At 48.4% G+C, this 27,800-nt stretch overlaps 1 protein-coding gene across 1 annotated transcript in view; it reads left to right on the top strand.

Annotated features, from left to right (window-relative positions):
• The window catches only part of UTP6 (UTP6 small subunit processome component), a 483,780-nt gene that overhangs the window by 91,721 nt on the left and 364,259 nt on the right, over positions 1 to 27,800 (top strand). The window contains exon 7 of the mRNA XM_069654957.1: positions 20,135 to 20,253. Within this exon, the coding sequence (XP_069511058.1) occupies positions 20,135 to 20,253 (119 nt within the window). The remainder of the gene's footprint in view (positions 1 to 20,134; positions 20,254 to 27,800) is intronic.

Here is a 27,800-nt window from a genome sequence, read left to right as displayed (position 1 = left end):
CACCCCTAGGGGAACACTCAAGGACTGGGCTCGTTCATTGATTAGATGTAATCTCTGTATGTTCATTCTCGTGGATCTGCCAGGCATAAATCCACATTGGTCTCGGTGAATCAGGGACGTTATAACACGCCGTAAGTGTATCACCAATATTTTCGTCTCGGAGTTGATGAGGGAGATCGGCCTATATGAGCTGCAGATATTGAGGCGTTTGTCTGCTTTGGGTATGACAATAATTGTGGCTTTCCGTAAATCTGCTGGCAATTGTCCTATGTTTCGAGCCTGTTGGTACATTTTAAGTAAGTGGGGGGCCAATTCGTTACCTCCTATCTTTTTCCAGGTTTCTATGGGAAAGCCGTTTGGTCCAGGAGTCTTTCCGAACGGGAGCTGCATCATAGCTGCCGTGATTTCGTCTTCCGTGATTTCTTCTTCCAGGTAGGCCATTTGTTCAGAGCTTAGCGAGGGGAGGTTGATGCCTTCCAGTATGGAGGTCTCAGGGGGGGTCGCCGGTGCTCTGTAGAGATCCTCGTAGTATCTTGCAAATTCTTCAGCTATGTCTGCATCCGCCAGTCTCGGTTCTGCATACTGAGGCATAATTGCTCTCACGTGATTATGCCCCTCATCTCTCCGCTCGAGCCAGGCCAACAGCTTCCCTGCTTTGTCACCCGTTTCATAGACCCTGGCTTTCATTGCTTTATGAGCTTGTTTAGCATTATCTAATGCAATGTTTTGTAACTTTTTCTGGGCCAGCACTAGAGCTCTGTTCGTGTCAGGGCAGTCCTGGGTTAAGTGCGCCTCTTCTGCTCGTCTCACGTTTGCTTCGGCCTCGTCCAGTTCTACTAGGTGCGCTTTCTTTTGTGGTGTAGTCCAGGAGATAATTTCACCACGTATCACTGGTTTGTAGGCCTCCCACAGAATAATAGGGCAGATCACCGAACCCTCATTTAATTCAAAATATGTCTTGCTGGCATTTTGTAGGCGTTCTATCAGCTCGAGGGAGCCCAAGTGGTAGTTATTCAATCTCCACACTGGTGGGGGGGGGGGGTCGGTTTGCATGTTGTGATCGTCATAAGGAGGGGGGAGTGATCCGAAATGCCTCTTGGGAGGTATTGTGCTTGAGTTACTGTGTGTATTATTGCGGCTGGGACAATGAAGTAGTATAATCGTGACAGTGATGCATGTACTCCAGAGTGATTAGAGTATTCTTTTTCTTCAGGATGTAGGTCTCGCCAAGTATCTTTGATACCAAATGCTTCCACAAATGTAGCCAAGTTGGTCCTTCGGTTGGGGTCTCTATTACGTAGGTGCGTGCAGTCCTGTATGTTACTCATGACGTCATTGAAGTCCCCTCCTAGGACTAGGATATCAGATGTATCATTGGTTAGTAGAGACGTTGTATCCTCTAACAACGTGGTTTGTGGTGCGGGCGGGGCATAAATCGCCAATAGAGATATTGATTTGTTCCAGGGTGTTCCTGTAGCGTACGTGAATCTGCCTCCAGTATCTAATGTAGTATTGGAGAGGATAAATGGCAGTCTTTTGTGTATTAGTATCATCACTCCTCTGGCTCCCATTGTGAAGCCTGCCTGTGATATTGTGCAATAATTGGAGCGATTGAACAACGCGTTGGTTGTGCCTGCTAAGTGAGTTTCTGTTACAAAAACTATGTCCGGGCGATGTCTATTCAGGAACTGTCTCGCCAATCTCCTTTTCAGGCTGTTGCCTAAGCCATTGACGTTCCATGTGAGAAGTTTTAAGGCTCGGGTCATCCCGCATAGATGCATTAGAGTTCATGATTATGGGTTACGATAGAGCCACCTGCCCTGGGGGCAATGCTTACACAAGTCTTGTTGCAGAGAACAACGTGCAGTGTTCGACTAACACATGGTTTATGTAGAGTTTGGTATTTCCTTGAGCTAGTCCATCTTCTGAACATATAACCAACTCCCGCCTCCCCATACTTCGCCCCCAACTGAAGCATCTGTCGCCCCATTGTCACTTAAACACTAAACAAACAAAAGTTATACACTCGTGATACTCATGCAGTGATTCACGTCTGCGGCACTCCCCAAGTCTATGACCAGTGCGGGATATGCCGACGGGGGGCCGTGTTTGGGGGGGGGTGCTCGGAGTGACTCATCGCGGGCCGCCAGCTTCCTTATTCAGCTTACTTGCTAGTTAAGCGGGTGGGTTACGGATCCTGATGTCTGTATGATCTATCTCTGCTGTTAATTGTCGTTGTTTGGGGGCATTTCTTCTTCGGGTTGCTGCTGTGGTGGGTCGTCTGGTGCTCTGTCTGGTCGAGGTCTATTTCTTCTATTTTCTTGTCTCCTACGTTGGTTCCAGTCCCCTCCTAAATTACGTTCTGGCCAGTTCCATGCCTCCCTTGGGTCTGTGAAATGCACTGTCGTGCCGTTGTGATATATCTTTAGTTGAGCCGGGAATAACAGGCCGTACTTCACATTCAGTGCTTGGAGGCGTTTTTTCAGTGGGTCAAACGTTTGTCTTGCTTTCTGAACTTCCTTCGTGAAATCGGGGAAGAATGCCAGTTTGGAACCGTTATGTGATTGCGCCATTTGCCCTGGCCATCTGGAGCACCGCATCCCGGTCTCTATAATTAAGAAGCCTAGCGATCACAGTTCTTGGTGGTGCCCCAGGGATTGGTCTGCCTGTTGGTACTCTGTGGGCGCGCTCAATAGAAAAGAATTTGGACAGGGATTTTGGGGCAAACAGGTCAGCAAGCAGCTGTTCCAGGAAGAGCTCCATGCTCGCCCCTTCTGCTTTTTCCGGCAGGCCGAGGATCCGGATGCTGTTTCTTCTCGAGCGGCCCTATCCCTCTTCCACTCTCTCCTCTAGTGCTTTGATGCACGCTATTGCATTGCTCATTTGTTGACTCATGCCTCGTAGGTTGTCTTTTGCCACTGAAATGCGAGTCTGTTTCACCCGTCCGGGCCGCCAGTTTCTGGAGAGCATGACGCAGCAGGGACCCATCGGTACTAATGCTGTCCATTTTTACTTCCATGGATGTTCGTGAGCTAGAGATAGCATTCATCACATCCTTGAGTGATATGTTTTCTGAGGATTCTTGCGTGTTATCTGGTCCGATTTGATCAGCTGTGGGCGGTGGGGCCGGAGTTGTGTACTGCTCCATGGTGCTCTGGGTCCCTAGCTTCTTTGGTTTCTCCTTGCCCATCTTGGAGTTGATCTTTTCCCCCTTCCTGTATTGCCCTTATTTTAATGTCTATATCTGGCGGGCTCAGTGCCACCTCCTCAGTATATCTATGCTGTGCTGTGTAGCTTCTATCATACGGTGACCCTGAGGCAAGGATTGTCTATCTTCGCTGACCTATATGGCGTAACTGCAATATTAACCTCCTATTAGTTCATTGGGATCGGCCCATGTTTGGTTCGTGGGAAGCTGATTTCACACTATGCTCACCCTCTGTCTTTTCCGTGTTATCTCAGCTTGTCGGGGGCACCGTGCCCGACGCAGTGCCCGTGCGTTGTGGTTTACAGGGCGCACCGCGTCTCCGAGAGAGCTGGAGATGGATGTATGCTGTGCCCTGCAGGAAGGGTCTCAGATTAACGGGGCCTGGTCTGCAAAAGTTCCATCCACCACAGGGGCCCCCACACTCTATGGTTCGCCGTGGTTATGCCAGTTGTCTCTCACCTCCCCCTCTCCTTACCGCTGCAAAGATCTCCGGACAAACAGCAGGTGGGGTGCCGGAGCGCCCGCGACTTCCACGTATTCCGCACCTGTTTCCGTAGGCCCACTACTTTTAGAACAGAGTGGCAGAGGAGGGCAGTATGTCTTCTCGGTTCGGAGGCATCCGTCTCACGCTAGCAGTGTAGCTTGCCGCCCCACGTGCTCCCAGCTATGATGGCGGTTACAGTATGGCTGTGCTGGAGCGGGGGGGGGCACAGCAGCGGTACCTCATGGGTCACCATTACGGGTCTGTGATCCCGTGCTGGTCCGTTCAGGCACTGCAGCGACCAGCTCGCACCATCTGTTTGCGCCTCCGAGGGGGCACCCGCTCCCGGCTCCGCGTTCCACGCCTCGGGGACCTTCCGCAGCAGGGGGTGGCGTCAAGGTTGGCGAGAGTCGTTGTCCTCCCCAGTCCTCCAGCTTCCAGTCGTGTCTTTAGTAGCGATGGGTTGGGTGCAGGCAGCGCGGGACGTTCTTTCTGGGGACACCCCCGCTGCGTAGTACCGCGTGCCCGCTTCTCAGTTTCTTACTCCGGCGGCCATCTTAGTTTCGCACGCAGCTTCTGCGGGCGCTGACTTCAACAGCGTTTTCTAAGTGCGTCAGCGTCTGAATCCAGCAGATTTTGCAGCGTTCTATGCTGTGGAGGTTCCGCAACCCGTAGCTATGTTTTTATCAGGATATGCTGATGTTTTTCAGGATTTCGAGCAGGATTCAGTTGGCGGCCCGGGAGCGACAGGAGAGCACGTCTACATCGCTCGGTCGCAGGCCACGCCCCCACCCCATATTTTTTGAGAGAAATGATATGGTTACCCAAGCGGGAGCTAAGAGGTCGCCCGGGGATGTTGGGTCTTGGGTGGGGGATGTGGCAGAGGGTGTGCCGGTTGATGGACAAGCCGGCCCTGTGCTCTCCGCAAATCCCACTGGTTACAATGATGGGAACAGAAGAGCAACTTAGGTTAATGATTAGGAAGCATTGGGAACTGGTAGTAATAGCAACATTGGGGGGATGTTGTGGCAAGAGGGGAAAATACTGGAATTTGAGGAGCTGGTGGAACAAATGGGGTTGAGCACTGGGCAATATATTACATATCATAGGATGGTGCAACGAATTAAAGATACCTGGTCCGAAGTGGAACTTGCAGAGGAACCGGACACCACACTAGATGTGATATATGATATAGCAGAAGGTGGGCATGAAACGTCTAGAGTGTACGAGATGATGATGACTCAAGTGGGCAAGGAAGTGGTGCAACTTAGACTGGCCTGGGAGGTGGAAGTAGGAGATGTGATGAGTGACGGGATGTGGGAAAGGGCTCAGGGGTATCATAAGAAAGTGTCGAGAAATGCTAGGCTGCAACAAATACAGTTGTATATAACGCACAGAGCATATCTGACGCCACTATAGGTAGCTAAATTGAAGAATGCTGGAAGCCAGGTGTGTTCCAAATGCAATGAGGAAAACGCAGGAATGGTGCATATGTTCTGGGCATGTCCACAGATAGCGAAATATTGGAGAGATATAGCACAGAAAATGGAAGACAAGGGAATCCGCATGAAGGTGGATACGGCGTGGCTTGTTTGTTGGGAGGGTTCCCCAGACCGCGGAAGCTTAAACATGTGAGCAAATTGAAAGATCTGGCATAGGTATTGGCGAAGAAAAGGATTGCAATGGGATGGAAAGCGTGCCAAAAGCCCAATGTGGAGACGTGGTGGAGGGACTTGCAGAAGTGGGCGGAGGCAGAAACCATGGCATGGCAGGAAGCGTGCAAAGGGGACATAGAGAGTGAAGCCGGAGCCCTAGAGGGTTGGAGACAGCTAATAGCAGAGCTATTTGGGCCCACGTATGATGGACCAAGTGATGATGATTCAATAAGCATGGCGGGAGAGGTCTCCCCACCACAAGAGGTGGAGACTAACAATGGGAGAAAGTAGGATTGGGAGGGGGGTGGGACGGGAAATACAGTGGGCGAAAAAGTAACAATGTATGTGTATTTACGAGCCAGATATGTAACCACTTTAAGTTGAGTTGGGTTTATTTGTTGTTTGAATAAAATCAATAAAATTGTTTAAAAAAAAATGTATGGTCGTAGGAGTTTACGTAGGCAACAAAAAATTAGCAAATTATCGATAGTGCAAGAAGCTTTAAGTAGTGCGAACAAATTTAGCCCTACTGTTGTTCCATCAGATCAGAGTGCGGTGGTGAACATCGTATCCACGGCCCTGATACCTATAGCAGATGTGGAGGAAGTAATTTTGGCTGAAGTTGTATCTGAAAATACAGCAAGAAGACTCAAATCCACAAAAAAATCAACAGCGAAAAGCTCTCAAATCCAAATTAATAATCCAAGCAGCTGGTACTAATAACACTCATTTCTGATGCTTGTTAATCTGTTTAGAATCACATGCTGTGCATAATCCGACATCCAGTGGTCACTGCAGAGTATTGCATTTTGTTTTTCGTAGTCGAAAAGGGAACGTCGACATAGGCGTGTCTGTAATACTATCCCTTTAGTGAGATGCAGTGTACCCACAATCCCTCACGCGTGGAGGTACCGCAGATTGTTTTTTTCTGCCCAGTTATTGGTCGCCTTAATGCAGAGCTCGTTAGAGAGAAATTGCAAAACATTTATTTGACCCTCGGTTGTTATTCTTTAAAGATTACATCAGATCCCTCCTTCGACGGTGAAGCCGTTTTCACCGCAGATTTAAGAACTTCGATGGCAGTGACTTAGACGGAGGCGATCCTTCAGCGCTGCCGAACACGTGGCCCGGCCTCGCCGGCCTAAACAGTAGGGAGAGTGGGGGTCGTGGGACTTTTCTCTTTCTTTCTAAGAATGCCTTTCTCTTTCACCCCCCTTTCCTTTGGGGTTGTTATCACTTTTAACTGTATCCTCAGCTTTGGGGAGGACTCCTTTTAGATTTTGCCTACACTGCAAGGGCAAATTCACATGAAAGGATAAGCACAAGCGATGTAACCGTTGCTTACCCCTCGACCACAACGAGGACGGCTGTGCGGCCTGTAAACTTCTTCGCCCAAAAACTTTAAAGGACCACAGGGTCAAGAGGTGGGCAGCCTATGCTATGTCTAGAGCCGATTCCTCACCCGCCGCCGCCGAGTGTGACGAGGACAGTGATAACCCTACCTCCGTTTCGGAGGTTGTAGACCTCTCTAGGGAGCGTACCCGCTCCTCAGCGTCTGTCTCCGGCCCTGACAAGTTCGGCTCACGCCCTACTTATGGGGATGAACATCCCGGCGACACTGACGCACACAAAAAACATAAACACAAACACACAACCCATGACACTTCTTCGTCAAAGACGAAGAAAGCCCTAGCGCCAACGGAGACGCCGGGCCTACCGGCGACCTCCGCCGACCGTAAGGGTCGCAAGCCCTCCCCACCACCGCAGACGCGACTAGTGACTGGGCCATCCTCAGATACGGGCGCTACCACCAAAACGCCAGACGACGTGTCTTGTAAGAGTGCGGCCATCTGCGAGAAGGACTCGGCACAGACAAACCCTTGATGGAGAAATTAATAGTCAAGAGCTTGGCTCATATAGTTTCCACTGATGGTCAGAGACGGACGGCGAAGGATACGCCAAGCCCCGCTCACAAGGCCAGGGAGACGCCGAGAATGCCGGAAGGAAGGCAGGGACCGCCCCCTCTGTCGAAGGAAGGACCTAGCCTACGAGAAGGGTTCTCAGAAGGCAAAGGGAGTTTATCCTCGACGTTATGGGACAGATCTAGACGGCTACAGGTGGAGGAACTTCCCTTTAAGCCTCCAGACCGTTCTGGGCTACCACATTGGACCTTTGAAAGATTCCAATCATGTATGGACAAGCTGGATAGATTTATGTACTAAATAGTGAAAACCAACAAAACCTAGAAGGTTTTGAGGAAAACCCAGACATGGGGGGCGGGGGGGGTTGTCAAGGGAGGTGTGAAGGTGGCTCACAGCCTTGGAAGTCCCCAGCAGCGTCAACGGACCCTGACGTCCTGAACCTGTCCTCTCCTCAAACCACACCAGTCTGAAACCCGTAACCTATAGATGACCAACCCACTTTCAACGCGCTACTACGGAAAGCAGCATCGCATTTTGAAATGGAGACTGGGGAAATTACTCCTGAAATAAATTTTGTAGAAAAAAAAATTAAAGAGAAACCACCTACTAGTCAGAACATTCCCCTCCTCGCCTCAGTCAAGAGACAAATCATCCCATCGCTATCAACACATGCGTTGGTTAGAGGGGTCAACCCACGATTTGTAAATTAAGGGTCACTGAATACCAGATTCCTTAGTAGTAACTACCACAAGGAAAAGGTCAGGGGTTCCGCCATCAACTAGCGAAGCACCCCCAGACAAGGAAGGAAAGAAGCTCTACGCCCTGGTTAAGAGAATTACAGCCTCGGCAGCTTTTTCCACCAGAATTGCCAATAACAATACCTTACTGGCAAGTTATGCTGATGCCCAATGGGGAAAGTTACGCCAAGACCTCGAAGAAGTCCCTGAGCCCTTACAAACTCACTTGTTAACCACTGTAACGGAAGGAACGCTGGTTAACCAAAGCATCATCAAAACCACACTAGATGCTGTGGAAACAGCTGGCCGTTCTTTTTTTTTTTTTTTTTTTTTTGTTTAAATATATATTTTTATTTTATTTTTTAAGGTCAAACAAACGCACAACTGTTTCAAAACATAGAAAGCATCATATTCCAATAGTCCAAGCATGCATGACCAGGCCGATTCCACATCCAGCACCAGTCCCCCCCCCCCCCCCCGCCAGCCAGTCTCGTCTTGACCTCGTTCCAAAATCTATGCACCTCCGGGCAAGCCCAAAACATGTGTAGCAGTCCCGCGTTCACCTCCTCACACCTGGGGCATTGCTGCATAGCTGATCCCCCAAACTTTGCAATCTTCCCGGGGGTTAAATAGGCTCTGTGGGTAACATACAATTGAAGCTGTTGGAATCTCGCGTTACGGGACACCTTTTTATGGTACCTCTGGGCCCGTTCCCACTGCCCATCCATCATGGGTCCTCCCACCTCCTCCTCCCAATCTTGTATCAATTGGAGCAACTCCTTCCCTGCCCTTGCTCGCAGGAGCTCATATATCCTCGATATTTCGTGCCCGCCCTCCGATACATCATACATGGTTTCCAGGGAGGCGTCTGGATCCTCTGTGAGCGCTGTCTCCGGCCATCTTTCTCTAGTCTTTTTCACCAGCCTAGTGTAGGTTATATATTGGCCACCGTGTACTCCCGTCTCTTCCTGCAGCCGCTGAAAGTCCACCGCCTCCCCTTCCTGCCATATGTCCCCGAGGGTGGCCAGGCCTACCTGTTCCCAGTATCTGCGGACCGATTCAAGTAGTTGAGTCGCTCCCACACAGAGCCGCCAAAGGGGCCTGCTGGGAGTATGGTTCCGAGTCCCCCCCCAATCTTCCATGTCCTGTGCCAGATCTCCCAGTCCAACCTCAGTAGCCGCCCCTTGCCCCCCAGTTTATCTCTGCCCAACCACACCACTTCCATCAGAAAGTATGGGGCTGTATCTTCGCGCAGGAGCCTGGCTTCCGCCGAATCTTCAGTCGAGAGCCACCTGGCCACGTACTGCAGCTGCCCCGCCAGGTAATAGAGTTCGAAGTTAGGCAGACCTATTCCCCCTCCTGTCACACGGGTTCTGGAGCTTCCACAGAGCCACCCTATTGCTAGAGCTGCTCCACACAAAACCCCTACACACGCTGTGAAGTTTCGCGAATAGGCTCCTGGGTATCAGAAATGGGACGTTTATAAAGAAGTGCAAGAGTCTAGGCAGGACCACATCTTGAGCAGGGCCGCCCTCCCCATCATGGTCAGGGGCAATCTGGACCAGAATACCATACTGTTCTTAATCCCCTCTATCGCATTTTCCGTGTTGTGCTTGTGTTCTGTCTCGATCTTGTGATAAAAATACCTAAATGTTACGGGCTGCCATGGTATTGGCAGAACAGGCAGCCTCTGCACCGGGACATTCCTATATCTACCCAAAGGGAACAGGCTGGACTTTCCAGGGTTCACCGATATACCGGAGAGGATGGCGTATCGTTCTATCACCTCTAGGACGTACTGTAGGTTTTCTTCTGGGTAGCGCAAATAAAGGAGCATATCATCCACATATAATGATATCGGATGCTCTCCACTGGCCGTGTTTATGCCCACCTCCCCATATTGTTGACGCAGGCATATTGCCAGCGGCTCCAATGCCAGTATATATAGCATAGGTGACCAGGGACATCCCTGTCTGGTCCCCCTGCCCAGTTGCCAAGAATCTGAGACCTGTCTTGGCCCTTGCCATCGGGGTGCTGTAAAACAACTGTACCCATCTGAGGTATCCGGGTCCCACTCCGTACCCCTTCAGGACCGCTTTCAGCCAGGGCCATCGTACCGAGTCGAAGGCCTTGACCGCGTCTAACGACACTATAGCGAGCTCGCCCGTGTCCTCCTCAGTTTGGTCTATGACATGGTGTAGCCTCATAGTTATCGGTGATGTTCCTACCCGGAACATATCCCGTCTGATCTGGGTGTATCAGTTTCTTAATCACCCTCTTCAGTCTATTAGCCAGCACCGCCGTGAGTATTTTACTGTCCTGGTTTAGCATGGACAACGGTCTGTAAGACCCGCGCTCCACGGCCGACTTGCCTGGTTTCAGGAGTGGGATGATTATAGCCTCACGGAGGGACAATGGGAGTTCTCCCTTCTCATAGGCCTCGTTAAAAGTGGCAAGCAGTGGCTGGAGCAACTCTTGCTGGTATGTTTTGTAGAACTCGCTGGGCAGCCCATCCGAACCTAGCGCCTTACAAGTGGGCAAGTTCCGAATCACTACCTCCAGCTCATCCGAGGTGACGGGTGCGTCCAACTCAGAACGTTCTAGATCATCTAAGGTGGGCAGCTCAATATCCCCCAATGTGTCTAGTTTGTCTTGGCCCATATCCTCCCCCGTGTCCTCATACAAGTGTCTGTAAAACTTAAGGAATTCCTCATTTACCTCTTTCTGGGCGTTGCATATGCTACCTCCTTCGCCCTGAATCTCACTAATCACCGAGCGGGGGGGTCTCACTCTTGTACAGCCAAGCCAGCAATCTGCCCGGCCTGTCGCCCCCTGCGTGTATCCTCTCTGTATATTTCCTGTAGCTGAGTCTGCACAGTCTATCCCAGAGTGCACTGCAGGACAACTGTAGCTCCTCTACTTTGGTTCTGTTATCATGAGCGGTGCTCACGCAACGCTTGAGCTCCTCTAGCTCCCTTTCCGCCTCCCGGAGCTCCCTTTCGACCCCCCTGTAGCCCCTTAACTTGGGAAATAGCTACCCCACGCACCACCACCTTAAACGCTTCCCACAATGTGCCCACAGAGCTTACGCTTCCCGCGTTTGTATCAATATATTCTTCAATGGCGTCCCTCAGGCCCTCCCGAAACCCCTCATCCTGCAGAGCCTCGGTCCTAAGTCTCCATGTAGGGATCTGCAGTCGTGGGGTCTGGTGTCTCCAGTCTACCATCAAGGGCGAGTGGTCCGACAGCACTCTGGCTTTGTATTCTGCTCCTTCTATTTCTCTCACTATCCCGGCTGTTACAAACATGTAGTCTAACCTTGTGTACAAATCATGTGGCGCTGTGTAGTGCGAGTACTGTCTATCCGTGGGATGCAGCCTTCTCCACGCATCCTCTAGGCCTAGGTCTTTCAGTAGGGTACTCAGCGCTTTGGCCGCGGTGCTGTTTTTCCCGCCCTGTCCTTGGACCTATCCATACTGGGGTCTACGGTACAGTTAAAGTCCCCCCCCCAACACTACCGTACCCCCGCCAGGGGGCCAAGTTTACCGTAGAGGGTCCTAAAGTAAGCCGCTGTATCGTTATTGGGGGCGTACAAATTTATGATGTGTACTTCTCTGTTTTCCAAGAGACCCGTTACCACCACCATTCTACCCTCCGGGTCCACCGTAGAATCAAGCACTCGAAACGGCACGTGGGGCGCCACCCAAGTGACAACCCCTCTGGCATAAGCTGAGTACGCCGCCCCCACAACGGTGCCCTTCCATTTCCTCCCGACCACCTCCAGCCTTTCCCTAGTGAGGTGGGTCTCTTGCAGCAGGGCTATGTCTACGTGCATCCTCTTCAAATACATCATCACTTTGTTACGTTTAAGGTAGCTGTTGAGGCCCCGTACATTCCAGGTCACAATTCTGAGATTACCCGATGCCATCCAGTCGGTCCATCTCAGTCCCATCCCTCCCCATAATGTTCCCCATGTAGGGTCGCTTCCTGGCTCTTTCCCTTCTGTTAACGAACCGTAACCCCCTCCCCCCTTCCCCAACCTCACACCACTGCACACAACTCAGCTGGCCGTTCTTTAATCCAGGGGATACTTCTCAAGCATCATGTCTGGCTCCGGAACTCAGGTTTTAAGCCAGAGACCCAGTCGTCACTCATCAACGAACCAATCGAGGATTCCAACCTCTTTGGGAAAGCAGTGGACGACGCACTGGAGACCGCTAAGAAGGATTTCGATACCCTAGAGACTCTAGAGCAGATCTCAAGGCCTCCCAATAAGCAAGGATACAGCAACAAACGCTTTTTTCGAGGCCAACGTCAACAACAGCAACAACAGCAGTACTCTGCAGGCAACTGGTCCTCTACTCAAGGAACCAGCGGCCAATACACTCAGAGAAGACACCGTCGTGGCAAGGGAAGAGGTCGGGGCCCCACTCGTAGAGGTTCCCCCTGCTACCAACACCAAATGACCCAAAAGTTCAGGTGACCTCCCATGCATCGCCGGTCGGGGGCCGGTTACCATCCTTTCTCCCAGCATGGGAGGGAATAACAGACCGCTGGGTATTGTCAACTGTAGCCCGCGGTTACTGCATAGAATTCAGTCGGTCCCCCACGTATAGGCCCCCAATGGGACGCCGCCTATCACCGGAGCACCTCGCCATCCTTCGTCAAGAAGTCGAACTGCTACTAGAAAAAGGAGCAATAGCGGTTGTGCCTCTATCACAGGTAACAGAAGGTATTTATTCCATGTACTTCCTTGTACCCAAAAAGGACTTAACCAAGCGCCCTGTATTAGATCTGCGCCCAGCGAACAAATTTGTCAAACCTCAAAAATTTCATATGGTGACCTTACAGGAAGTAATGCACCTGCTTTCACAGGGAGATTACATGACAACACTGGACATGAGAGATGCATACTTTCATAGTTTAATGTTGCCAGCGCACAGAAATTACCTCGGGTTCATGATGGAGGGCAAACACTACCAGTTCAGAGTGCTACCCTTCGGTATAGCGTCGGCGCCAAGGGTATTCATGAAAGTACTGGCAGTGGCAGCGGTCCACCTGCGCAGGTTGTCCGTCCCAGTATACCCTTACCTCGATGATTGGCTCATAACAGGGGATTCCTACGAGACCTGCTTCTCAAATACCCAAAAGACTGTAGACCTTTTGTTCCAACTGGGCTTCTCCATCAACGAGAAGAAGTCCAGTCTAGACCCCAGCCAGATCAAACAATTCCTAGGGGCTCTAATTCGAACAAAGGACGGCCTTGTCTTCCCCTCCACGGTACGCGAAGCAATGCGTTTGCTAGGAATGATGGCGTCATGTATATATTTGGTACCTCGCGCGCGTCTGCGCCCAATGCAAGAGTGGCTCAACAGCCAGTGGTGTCAGGCCAGCGGACAATGGGACGATCTAGTGGTGGTCTTGCAGACCTTGGTTCCCTCGCTGCGGTGGTGGTCGAAGGATAACTTCGTAATAGGGAAACCATTCGCCACCCCCGCAGTGAAAGCCACTCTAACCACAGACGCATCCCTCACAGGATGGGGGGGGGCTCATCTATCCCATCAGACTGCACACGGAGTTTGGACTCAGAGTGTAGCGTCCAAACACATAAACTTGCTGGAACTACTAGCGGTCTTCAAGGCACTGAAGGCTTTCCAGGCACACCTGCAAGGGAAGACAGTGATGGTCCTCACAGACTGCACCACAGCCATGTGCTACCTGAACAAGCAAGGGGGCACTCATTCTCCAGGACTGTCCAAGCTGTCCCAGAACATCTGGAAGTGGGCTCTCAAACATGTACCAGGGGAACTCCATCTGCTAGCAGACGAACTCGGCAGAGACTTCCCTCTGCCCTCAGAGTATGAATGGCGATTACAAGAAGACATTGTCTTTGATGTGTTCACACAATGGGGCATCCCAGAAATAGATCTGTTCGCAACTCTGGAGAACACCCAATGCCAAGAATACGCCTCCAGGTACCCCCAGAACCGCTCCAAGGCGAACGGTCTCTGGATAATATGGTCAGGGAAATTTGTTTACACTTTTCCCCTGACTCCCCTTCTCAACAAGATAGTGCACAAGATGCACCAAGAACCAGTCACCATGATAATAGTGGCACCAATGTGGGCCCGGCAACCATGGTTCACTCGCCTCTCTGGCTCCACCGATGAAACTACCCTGCCCGTACAACATGCTGTCACAGGACAGGGGCAAAACGCTGCACCCATGCCCACAGACCCTGAACTTAGCAGCCTGGCTCCTAAGGTCATAGAATTTGGACATTTTCAGCTCCCTCAAAGATGCATGGACATTCTTAGGGAGGCAAGAAAACCTAACACTCGTTACTGCTATTCTAGCAAGTGGAAAAGATTTGTCATCTGGTGTAGAGGTAAGAGCATCAACCCCGTTGACTGCTCTCCCACACAAATTGTTCTTTACCTGACTCACTTATTAGACTCCGGATTAGTCTTTAATTCTATAAAAGTTCATCTAGCTACACTCTCTGCATACACCACGTCTCAACATAAGGTGTCATGGTGGAAAGTCCCAGTTATAAAAGCCTTCATGGAGGGAGTAAAGAAGATCCACCCTCCTATATCTAACCCAGCTCCCGGATGGGACCTAAATGTGGTACTAACCAGGCCTATGGGCTCACCCTTTAAACCCATGCACAAGGCAACACTTAAGAACCTCACTCTTAAACCTGCTTTCTTAATAGCTATCACCTCCATTGGGAGAGTAAGTGAACTACAAGCGCTATCTATACTAGACCCCTTTGTAACAGTTCACAAGGATAAGGTGGTTCTACGCACGCATCTTAGGTTTGCACCGAAATTCATTTCTAAATTCCATGTCAACCAGTCGATAGAACTACCAACGTTCTTTCAAAACCCATCTAATTTGGGAGAAAAAAGCCTGCATACACTTGATGCGCGCAGAGCGTCATGTTTTATTTGGAAAGAACTAGGCCACTGAGAAAGACTAATCGGTTCTTTGTCTCAGTGGCAGCAGGAAGAGGAGATGCAGTTTCAAAATCCACTATATCTAGATGGATTGTCCAATGCATCACTCTCTTTGCACTCTTGCTAAGAGAGAACTACCCTTCAAGCCAAGAGCACATTCTACTCAAGGCACTGGGGCTTCCATAGCATTCATTGCAAAGGTCCCTCTTGAGTCCATTTGCAAAGCGGCAACCTGGAGTTCTGTACACACCTTTACAAAACACTACTCTCTAGATACCCATTCTAGATCCGATTCCCAGGTGGGACAAGCAGTATTAAGACATCTTTTCACTACTGTTCCTTCTCACAACCCACCTCCAACTCCGGGTACTGCTCGCTTGTCTATGCACAGCATGTGATTCTAAACAGATTAACAAGCATCAGAAGACATGCATTACTTACTGTAAAAGCATTTCTGATGATTGTATCTGCTTAGATTCACATGCGCCCACCCTTCCACCCTGCTCGGATGGAAGGAGCATGGACATCTTATTACTTTCTCTCTTTTCTGTACTCGCTCACGTCTAAGAAGGCTCCCTCAGGGCAGAAAAAATACAAACAGAGGGACCTCGACGTGTGAGGGATTGTGGGTACACTGCACGTCACTATAGGGATAGTATTACAGACACGCCTATGTCGACGTCCCCTTTTCGACTACGAAAAACAAAATGCAATACTCTGCAGTGACCACTGGATGTCGGACTATGCACAGCATGTGAATCTAAGCAGATACAATCATCAGAAATGCTTTTACGGGAAGTGATGCATGTCATACAACCCACCTTACCAGCAGTTTGGGCTAATCCACAGAGTATACCTGTAGTAAATAACAGTCCGCATGCAAGTATCGGACCTAAAGTATCTAGAAAGATGATACCCACCCTTCAGTTAGTACAACTGTATCCAGATCTATCACCGACACCATTAAAGATGCATAACACGGTTGATCTATTCAAGTCCATTGTTCCACTAAGAAGTATCACCTCTGGTGATATACGCATAGTTGATCAGGCTGAAATAAAAAATCAATTCATAACAAATAGATCTTTTGTAGGAGAAGCCTCCTGGAATTAAGTTTTAAGTTTTGAAGCTGATTTCTTATGATTGGGTTATAACATCCACTGTGTTGAAATTCCTCTACATAAATCTGAAACTGTTATAGCTAGTATACCCAATAGTGACAAGCACAGGACCCACAACATTGATCGATCTGACTCACTTCCTATATCCGTCGTGTCCAATTCTATTGCACAGAAAGGAGCCACCATTCTAGGGGCCATACCGCTGGAACCCACAAGAGATGGCATCCACTAATAACATTCCTGATGGTTACTGGCCGTGGCTACCCGTGGCATTCAAGGCCCATTTCTCTGCTGAGCCACAGTGATGCAACATGGTGGATATGCTCTATTCTTGGAATACTAGAGGCCATACCCACTTGTTTGAGAATGATGGCTTGATGAGTAAGATGAACATATTTTGTGTGGTTGCACTGCAGGAAACATGGTTGCTCGCTGAAGTCCAAATAGATGGTAGGAGCATGGTTCATTAGACAACCACCCATGGTGTTCTGGGTTGTCCAAAGGGTGGTCTACTTGTATCCGTGCTTCCACCGTGGCGGATAGTCAAATCATATCAGTCGTCCGAGCACATTTTGGTCACAATACTATCATTAGCATCTCTATCATACTGATAAACATTTATGATCCATCAAATATGGTACTGTCAGCTGTGAACATTAAGATAGTCGATGTAGTGTTACAGAGATATAACCAAGATATGCCAGTATGGTTAGTTGGTGATTTAAATGGGGAAATTGGTCATCTCCCCCTATCGGCGAACCATACCTCCTGAGTTTGTATCTTCAGCATTGCCCCCGATGAAGACTAATAAGCAGGGTGCAAAATGGCATTCTATGTTAGCTGCCCGTGGGATGGTGAAACTGAATGAGTTGACACCTGGTGACCATGATATGGCCTTCACTAGAATTGAGGGTCGCTTAGCGTCAACAATTGACTATGCACTATCAAACACAAAAGGACTCCCCTATATAAGGGATATGAGCACGGTCGCTAGATACGAAAGTGGTCATGTCCAGTTGTGTTGGCTTTTGAGGATGCCCGGGCAGTCGAACACTGCTATTAACTATGATGGAAATGGCCAATTATCTCTTAATGAGGGTGGGAATGGTATTCGATGGCATGAACGTAACATTGACCATGCAAATACTGTGGTGTCCGCTTTGTTACCATGTTTCATACAGACTGGTTGCGGGGGTGAGAATGAAGCTGAGGCAATGTTGTCTAGTTTTTCTGATATTATACGGACAATAAGAGAAAAGGTAGTTGAAAGACAGTCATATATTAGTTGTGCGGAACGTTCCAATATCCTAACTAGGCGACGTGTTGGCTTTGATACCGCCATTAGCGATGCTAAAAGAAAGATGCAAAAAGAAATACAAACCATCTTAAGAGAGAATGTTCCCCACACTTCCTCATTGGTTGTCCCCTCATTAATTAAAACAGCTAAAGCGAACTATAGAAAATGGTTAGCGCAACATAAGTTAGCGTGTAGAGCTAAACTGTGGCAACAAATCGCTGAAAAGGCTAGAAATAGAAATTCTGCTAGCATATGGCAATTACTTCAACATTCGCAACCACGTCCTCTAACTATTAACTGCATAACGGAAGTACAATGGTGCAGCCATATAAGTAGGACCTTGGGTCGTCAGAAGGAATTTTAAGTATATTTTCATTAGCAACCTGAGAATTGGGTCTGCCATGCTACCATATCGGACATACTAGCGATCATCACAAAATTAAAAAGATCAAGAGCTGCAGGGCCCGATGGTGTGTGTGTAATCTTTTAATAAAAAAGCAGCCAGAGCTCTGGGCGGCAGCTCTGCACTTGCTGTTTGTCCAGATAGGTATCACTGGCTCCATCCCTCTCTCTTGGCAATCCAGTCATATACTAACAGTACATAAAAAAAGGTGCCTGGGATTCCCTGAGCAATTTCCGTTTGTTGGCCATGCTCGACACTTCATCTAAGATATTTGCTCGTATCCTTTTGCAGGGATTAAGTGTGTGGATTAGTGACAAAAAAATATTACCACCAAATCGGTTTCCGAAAAGGCACGGGCACCGTTCACGGTCTGCCACTGTTATCTACTGTGGTTGAACATTCTTGGCTAAGACGAAATCTCGATGTATATTGTGCATACATTGATTTCTCCGCAGCGTTCAATACGGTGCTGAGAAACAGTCTGTGGCAAAAGCTGCAGAGCTGGGGTATTCCATTGGGTCGTCTTAGGATGCTGATGATGCTGCACACTGACACAACAGTGCGTATCCATTTAAATGCAGAAGGTAAATTATCTGCCACCATGCCCACATCTAGTGGTGTAAAACAGGGGTGCATGGTCGCTGTTGTACTCTTCAACCTATACTGGGCAGGTATGCAATTGGCATTCCGCCTCAGAGCTGCGAACCCTGTGAAGATCTCTGATGTGATCATTGGTTGGCTGGCATATGCGGATGATCTTCTTTTGCTAGATTACACTCCTGCTGGTCTTCAGCATGTGCTAGATGCCCTCTGTAATCTGATAATGGCCTACAAATCAACATTGATAAGAGAAAGTGATGGCATTCACAAAAAAAGTAGAACAAAAAAATACGTGTGGCAACTGCATGGTGAAAGAGTGGAACAAGTTACATCTTATAATTATCTGGGCGTTCTTGTAGATGATCGTCTCACATGGAACGCTCATTGGACATCCCTTCAGGCTCGATGTATCATCTCGACCAATGCTCCGAGTATATTTATTGGCAGAAACTGCGGCTACTCTGTATCTGTTGTATTGACCATATATACAGCAAAAAATAAGAGCAATATTATTGTACGCAATATCTATTTGGGGGCATAACATCATTAAGTCGATGGAGCGTTTTGAAGCCAGGTTGCTACGATAATTGTTCCGCCTACCAGCCAATGTAATTGTGGAGTATCTCTACTTAGAATTTGATTTGTTAGGGATGCCATATGTTTTTATCAGTCATTGTGTGATAAATTATGAGAAGTTAAACTGATTCGAAATAGACACAATAACTGTACCTTATTTTGCCGCACTATTGAGACTTGACGCGTCAGCCTCGTTTGGTATCATGGGTAAACTAAAAAAACTACACACCAAGTGGGTCGGTGAATTGTCTGTACAAAGAACATCTAGTATTCTCACTATGAAACTGACACTAAAAAGAGTATTGAAGGAAATCTGTTATGAACAGCAGCTAATCAATCCTGCCACTAAATCTCATAGTGGCATTTACTGCCAAGAACGCATTACTAGATGATGCACTCCAGGTTATATCAATGCTTATCCAAGTCTGTATACTGTACGGCTATATCTACTACTTAAATTAAATAGATCAGTGGCATTAGCAACAAAAGGTGCCCAAATAGGGATACCACGCACAAAGCGTATGTGTCGCCTGTGTGGTAATGAAACAATTGGGACACTCCATCTATTGATTGTGTGTGAAAACCTGCACGCTTTGCGTTATAAACATATGAAGTCCTATAACAATCAAATTGAGCCTATTGAAATTGAGGCATTGTGGTTCCAATTCTTGCGTGGCAGTGACATAAATTTGATATATTTTATGGTTGCTTTTTATAAACCGATTGTACTGATTTTACGATGTATTGAATGATCTTATGTGAGGCTCTGAATTGTATAATATTATTTATGAGAAATGTGATTGGTTTTAACACTGGTGATTTGTATTAATTGTGTTATACAAAGCATTTGTTTTGCTATATGTATAAATAAAACTTGAACTTGATAAAGAGAAGTCCAAGGGACTCCCCAGTGACACTGCACAGAGGTTGCTGGTGCAACCAAGCAAAAAGAAGATGCCTGTATTAAATATAGGGAGCTTACCAGACTTGCTAAAACATAATACAAATCCCAGTCAGAGAAAAAGGTTAAAGGAAATTTGCACAGAAACTGAAAATTCTCCCTAACAACGTATAGGATTTTGAGGTTGATTGTAGCCACATTGTGCAAATGATTTGTTGTTAGTTCATATTGCATGCATGTATGCATAGTTTCACTAGAATTTCTATTCCAGCTCTTTGGATCATGGCAGCGAAGTGGGAAATGGAGGATCGTTTGTCTTCGGAGAGTGCAAGGCACTTGTTTCTACGTGCCTTGCGGTTCCATCCAGAATCTCCTAAAGTGTTTCAGGAAGTGAGTCCTTTTGTATTTCTTGACTTTGGTTTATTTTAGGTAGTTAGAAGCACCGTTTTGAGTTACATTTTGTCATCACCCAGTCCATAATGTCCGGGGTAAAAGTCTGTCTTAATTGATATACAAGGCAGAGGTGGGAGGATTTTGGGCTTTAGACCAGACTATGCTTTTAATTGTTTTAGTTATTTTGATCTGATCATTTAGATTTCAGTTGCAAAAATAATTGAGCGTACCCGAAAAAACACAGCTGCTATTTGAGCCACTGCATAGACCTTTTTAATCTGTGAGTGCTACAGAGAAAATACTGTATTCTGCACTAATGTGGGTTGTCTGCATTATACAATTTGGCTTTAACAGAAAATTAGGCTTTGAAATGTTTGCATATACAGAGGCAGCATTATTTAACTCAATTTATATGTGGCAATATTACAAACCTAGTTGGAGAGGAAGGTTACGGTCAATGAAGGGGAACAGAATACATTCAACTCTCTCTTCCCAAATACCTTCCTTCTCGGGCTCTTCGCTCATCTGCCTCCAACTCCCTCAGGGTCAGTCGCTTCTCCAAGCAACGAGTGGGTGGTCGAGCTCTCTCTTCAGCAGGGGCCTCCCTCTGGAACAGCCTTCCTGTCTCCCTGAAACTTGAGGAGAACCATCTCCGTTTCTGGAAACACCTCACAACCTTCCTCTTTGCTTCTGCTTTCTCTGCCTCTCTCCTGCTGAAACTCCTGGCCGAAACTGCACTGGTCACCTGGCCACCCTTTCCGATCTTGGGTCTAGGCCACGCCCCGCTTTTTGCACACTTGCCCTGCCCCCCCTGGCAACCCATCGCACCTGGGGACTGTTTTCTGTATCCCTACAGTCCCCTATCAGCACTTATTCTGCTCTTACCCTGCACTTGCCACCATCTGGCCGCTTTTATTATCTTATTTATTCTTTCTGTCCCTTGCATTGCACTTTCCCCCAGGCACTTACCCTTTCTCCCTACCCATGCACTTGCGCGATCTGAATGTCACCTGGCCTAGTAGGATCGTTATCTGTTTCCCCTTCGTTGCCTCGTCGCGCCCTGAAACCCTTGCGTATTGGCGCTTTATAAATGCCATATCATATCATATATGAAAGTCACAGGGCCAACCTTGTCTCCTGTCCACTGTCTGCCTTAGATTAAGACTGACAGGACTATAATATGCACCAGAACCCGACTAATTAAACATCATAAGTGTTATCTGTTGCAACAGGAGTGTTAGCGAGAATTTTCATTTCTCCAGCATGGGATCTGGCATGGATTCACATGCTCATGAATATGCCCCGTCGTCAGGCCGGGAATCCTCAGTAAAAGAAAAATCAGTTTGTTTCTTTTCTGAACCGTCCTTCTAACAACCAATCACTGAGCTCTGGGTCATACTGCCCACAGCCAAAGACTGCCCTCTAGACTAACCCCCCTCCTCTGGCAGCCATCTTCAGAGTTTTACCGCACATTCAAGTGTTGGGAGTCCTTGTGATTTGCGCTTTGAGCTTTTGCTGCGTTTTTGAGAGTTAAACTCTATTTTTCTGTCAGTCGAGCCTGTGTGCTCCATCGATCATCCTTCCGACTAACAGGGACCCATTTTGTAAGTGCTGTTTTCGTTGTATGTTCTTCTTGGAGGCTTCCAGAAGATTCTTCAGGCCTACACTGCATGGTTCATGTCGGACGAAAAGGACAACCCTTCCATCTAAAAGCTGTGCTCCGACTGGTTTGTGGAATGTATACATGGACATGGACGACAAGCATTCCCAGTGCCTGTATGTCTGCACCCGATGCACTAGGAGGAAGATTGTGCATTTTGCCATGGCTTCTCGGAGCGCATGTTGAGGGACCGACATCGACGGTTGGAAGCGTGGCTGCAGGCCAAGGCCTCTGCACCGGGTGGTACCCAGGGGAATGCCTCTCCCGGATCCGGAAAAGATGAGCAGGCTTCTAAGTCCTTTTGAGGGCGCCCCACCCGTGGGGACCCAACACAAAGCTAAGCACTGCGATTCAGCTTCCTTCTGGGTCACCGCTGCTGCGGGTCCCGTGACAGTCAGGGCGCGCCCATCATCGCCATCTATGTCAATCTCCAGTCAATGCTCTGGTTCCTCATCCAAGAGAAAGTCTGATAACCCGGGTAAGTTCCGGGAGAACCCGTAGAAGACCAGACATGAGAAGGCCAAGCAGGGTACGTTGTCCAGCCTACCCGCGGCAGAGAAGGCCAAAGGAGACCAAGGGTCTGGTCCGGCTCCTAAAAAGAAGGCCAAACAGGACAAGACATCTGGTTCGGCCTTATAGAAGGCCAGGCAAGATCAGGGGCCAGGCCTCGCTGTGAAGGCCCAGGTGCACCAAGCGAAATCTTGACCCTCCCACAAGGTGGTGGTGGCATCGCTTTCAAAGGCTGTAGGGGCGGACCCGCAGGGAGCCCCGGCAACGACAAGGGTGACCCTCCCAGGAGGGAGTCTTCAAATATACCCGCTGATAAGATGCCGGAGAAGAGTATGCCGGCCCTCAGTCCGAGGCTGACCCCTCTGGACCTGAAGAAAGAGTGGGTGGGTGGGTGGGCGTTTAAGGCCTTCAGAGAACAGACCTTTCCTCTGCTGAAGAGGGCGATGACAACGACGGAGGCGCCGGGGACTCGAGACGGGGATACTGTTGATGGAGTAGACAACGAGGGACCTCAGGATGACGGGGACCCAGGCCCTTCTTCTACTCCCCACAGGCCTCCTAGAGATTTTGCACTGGATATCATCTCGGCCCTTAACTTGCTGGTGTCCGAGTTGCAAAGGAGGGTACGAGCGATTCGCCCCGCCCACGTTGCAAGTGCTGGTCACCCCATTGCCATCGGGTGAACCACCGACCAAGAAGATGAGGAGACACCTGAGAGATTCAGGCCTTGTCATGCAAGCGGCCTCACTTGACTTTTCACGAGATGAGGGTGGTGCTGCGGACACACCCCTCCTTCATGCCCAAGGTTCCGTCGCAATTCCACCTCAACGAACCCTTGGTGTTACCTGTGTTTTTTCCGACACCTTTGGTGCCGGCTGAAAGGGCTTTGCACTTGCTGGATGTGGCTCGAGTGTGGAAGTTTTACGTGGCCCGCACAAAGAGTTTCTGGAAAACTTCACAGCTTTTTGTGAACTTTGGTTTTGTGAACCATGGGAAGGCCCTGTCCAAGGCTTCAATGTTCAGGTGGCTCTCCGGCTGTATCACTGAGTCACCGGTTGGCAAAATGGCCGCTGCCTGGCCGTCCGAGAGCCCATTCCATCAGAGCGGTCGCTGCTACAACAGCGTTCCTGTCTGGTGTGCCCCTGCTGGACCTCTGCAGGGCTGCTACGTGGAGGTCGAAGCACACCTTCACGAAGTTCTACAGCGTCGACTGGGATTCCAGGGAGGAGTCCAGAGTCGGCCAAGCAGTGCTGCGCAACCTGTTCGCTTGACGGTGTGCCCGGTGAGGAGGTAAGAGATTGCTTCTGTTGAGTCTTGCCACCTCCCGTGGTTGTGCATGTGTGTACTGCTATGTATTCTTTATTCATGAGCATGTGAATCCATGCCAGACCCCATGCTGGAGAAGGATCAAGTTACTTACCTGTAACTGTTGTTCTCCAGCCTGGGTCTGGCATGAATTCACATGCAAACCCTTCCTCCTACCCCTCTGCGGCTCTTCTGTTGGTCCTACTGCCCATTTACGTGCTACCAAATCGGAAGATGGCTGCCTGAGGTGGGGTTTAGGTAGAAGGCAGTCATTGGCTGGGGGCAGTATGACCCTGAGCTCAGTGATTGGCTGTTAGGAGAAAGACCGTTTAGAAATTAAACTGAAACTGATTTTTCCCAGCCTGACGGGAATATTCATGAGCTTTTGAACCCATGCTGGAGAACAACAGTTACGGGTAACTTGTTCCTTTAGTGTCTAATTCCTCCCTCCTTTAGAGACCCCCAGCTCTTTTGCTGGACTTTGGGACTTTTTAATTTTAACCTTGGAGTGAGGGAACCCATTTTTCTCCTCACCCAGGTGTTTTGATCTGATTTGGATTCTGTATTTTTTGTTTTTGGAGTCTGACAAACGCCATAAGCATCATTTTTTTTACATTGTGACACCCAGCACCTTCAGTGCAGTGGCACAGAGAAGTCCTTTGGATTTCTGCTAAGGGTTGAATACCTTCTCTTGGATAATTACTGTTTCCAAGAGTAGTAAAGTGAAATTGACTTTTTTTTAAAACTTTGTAGACCCAGCACACACTATCTTACATAGCGCTGGAGTGGTTACTTAGTATCCCCTTTGTCTACCTTCTCATGTAACAATTTTATGTTACCCTTTCCAAAATTGGCTGCTGGCCGCGGTTTACGTTTTACTACCATTTATTTTGTTTATTGTATTATCCCATGTACTGTACTGTCCCCTCCCCCTTCACCCGCACTTTCCCCCTTCCCATGCACTTGCGCGATCTGAATGACACCAGGCCTAGTAGGATCGTTTTCTCTGTCTTCCCTCTGTTCCCCCTCCCTTGCCTCGTCACGCCTTGAAACACTTGTGTATAGGCGCGTTATAAATGCCATATCATATCATGTTTTTACCGCGTGCTGCGTTTGCAGCTGCAGTATAGCGCCCATGGGTTCTCATTTAGTCAAAATTGCTGCAGTCTTCTTTTTTCGCTATTTCCTGTTGAAAGGTCCTTCTTGAGAGTTAATATGCGCGCCAAACCAGGTTTGGTTCCTTTGTTTGTTTTGCCTTTGGCAGGGTTCACTGGTGAAGCCCGTCTCAAGGCTCCTTCGTGTCTGGCAGGGCAGGAAGCGAGGAAGGTTCCCAAAACTCCCTGTGCTTAGTCTCATTGGTTACAGGAATGCACCCAAAGGTTGCTGGCTGGCTGTTCTTGGCGGACAGGCACCCTGCTGTGTGAGTGACAGGCTGTGAATGAATGGGAGAGACTTGCATAAAAGGTGAGGTCTTTTGCAAGGAAGGTAGAGTCGATAACTGGATGAAGGAATCTGAAGAAGAACTTGGAAGAGAAGCTTGCTGCAACTCCTGGACCGTTGGTTTCCCAGTGAAGCTCTGCTGCAGTGCTGAAGCTCCGAATTCGCCCTGACTAGAGAAGCCCTGCAAAGGACAACTTCTCCCTTGGGTTGGTGGGACCAATCGACCCCAAAACGAACTTGACTGAAAACCGTCTCTCTGCTGGTTGTACTTCCATTGCTGCTCCAGGAATTGTGTCAGAGGACAGGAACACCAGAATCTAGTGCATAGTTTTAAGCTGGACCCGAGCTCCAGGAAGATCCTCCCGAATCCCTCGGAGCAGGGCTGACCAAGCCTGAGCCACCTCAACAGAGTGCTGGACCCCCAGAAGCAAGGCAAGTCCACAAGGAGTCCAGGACCGCAGTGGTGCTATTTGCGAGTAGCTGAAACCGCAAAGTGCCGCTGATCTGAAGTTTGCCTGTTGATGCCGCTGACCTTCGAATTGTAGTGCAGGAGTCCCCAGACGTCCTGACTCTTGTCCCCACGACTGAGGACCAGGAACAACAAGATCTACCAGACTACAACAGGAACAGAAGCCAGCTGGAACCATTTCTTCAGAGGTACTGTGAACTATGGGGTACTTATCCTGTTGTGTAGCTTGCTTGCTCCCAGTTAAGACTTGCATTTTCTGCCTGTTGCAGAATTGCTTGCAGCTTTGCCCTTTTCAAGCTTCCCAGCTTGTGGCCCAACAGTGATTTCGTTTTCAACAAAACTTTATAACATTATGCAAGACTTTTTACTTACCTTCAAGAAGTGTCTCAGCTCCCCTAGACGTTGGTCAATTGACATTGGCTGTCCTAGCTCCCTGAAGACACTTCTAACTAACTTCTCCAGTATGCGGTCCGGCATGGATTCACCTGCTCATGAGTATTCCCCGTCATCAGGTGTTAGGGAGAATTCTCAGAAATGTGCCTATCCCTCCACCTTATACACCCCCAGCAACTTTGCTGGATTTTGAGGACTTGATTTTTTTTTTAACCTGGAGAGTGTGTGACCCTTTATTCCCACTCTCTCATGTATTTTAATGTGATTTTATACACTGTTTCTTTTGGTTGTGGAGTCTGACAAACTCCATAGGCATAATCTTTTACATTGTGTCACACAGCACCTTCAGTGCCATGACACAGGGAAGTCTTTCAGATTTCCCAAAGATTTAAATACCTTCTCTTGGATAAACTGTTTTCAAGAGCAGTAAAGTGAAATTGACTTTACTTACCATTGTAACTTTCTAGACCAGCACACCCTATCTTACAATAGAGTGCTGGAGGAGTTGCATAGTATCCCCTTTGTCTAGTTTCTCATGTAACATTTTTTATGTTACCCTTTTCGCACTGAATGGCTGGTGGCTGTGGTTATGTTTGAACTACCGTGGTGTGCCTTTACTGCGGGCTGCGTTCGCAGCTAGAGTAATTTGTCAAAATGACCTCCGGTCTTCTTTTTTCACCATTTCTTTGTGGAAATGTCCTTCTTGAGATTTGCTCTGCGCGCCAAACCAGGTTTGGTCTCTTTGTTCATTTCACCTTTGCCGGGGTTCACGAGTGAAGCCCGCCTCTGGCTCCAGGGTGTTTGGGGTAGGCATGAAGTGAGGGAGGTGCCCGTAACTCCCTGTTCTTAATTCCCTTGGTTACAGGAATGCACCCAAAAGAGTAAATCTCAAGAAGAACTTGGAAGAGAGGCCTTTCGAAAAAGAAATACTGAAAAACGACGACCGGGGCTATTTTGACAAAATGGGCACCGATGGGTGCCTTACTGCAGCTGCAATTGCAGCCTGCGGTAAAAACACACAATGGTAGTAAAAAGTAAACCACTGCCACCAGCCATTAATGGTACAAAGGGTAACATTCAAATGTTACATGAGAAACTAGACTCATGGGATACTAAGTAGCCCCTCCAGCACCCTACGGTAAGATGGTGTGTGCTGGGTCTAGAAATTTAAAAAATGTAAGTAAAGTCAATTTCACTTCACTGCTCCTGGAAACAGTAGTTTTACCAAGAGAAGGTATTTAAACCTTTAAGAGACTTCCCTGTGCCACTGCAATGAAGGGGCTGTGTCACAATGAAAAGATGATGCCTATGGAGTTTCAGACTCAAGTCAAAGGAAATAGTCTAAATCACATAGAAATACATTAGATAAATAGTCCTAAAGTCCAGCAAAAAGAGCTGTGGGTCTCTAAGGTGCAGGGGAATTAGCACATTTCTGAGAATTCTCCCTAACCGTTTTGGACATGAGGACAATTTCTAAGTTACAAACTACTTGACATAGACTGATTTTTAGTTTCCTATGTAGGCAACCCCTTCTTTAGGATTGGGCTAGAGAGGAGATTTTCCAGCCCATTTTTGTCTAATAAAAATGTCTGACAATGAGAACAGTACAACATTCTGACCGCCCCTCATTTATGACCCGTCACGGGTGGTAGATAATGGAAGCAGTGCGCAGTACAAATCACTACATAACATAATGTCTGCATGAGGGGAAAGACAGCCCCTTGAGATTACAGTACATAGATACCCTTGACTTAAGAGGGGGGGTGG

This window comes from Ambystoma mexicanum, chromosome 3q, assembly GCF_040938575.1.
Source record: "Ambystoma mexicanum isolate Mex_15411 chromosome 3q, UKY_AmexF1_1, whole genome shotgun sequence".
In the NCBI taxonomy this organism is placed as follows: domain Eukaryota; kingdom Metazoa; phylum Chordata; class Amphibia; order Caudata; family Ambystomatidae; genus Ambystoma; species Ambystoma mexicanum.
Note: the sequence above shows the minus strand (reverse complement) of the source record. Positions and strands in the feature narration are given on the sequence as shown.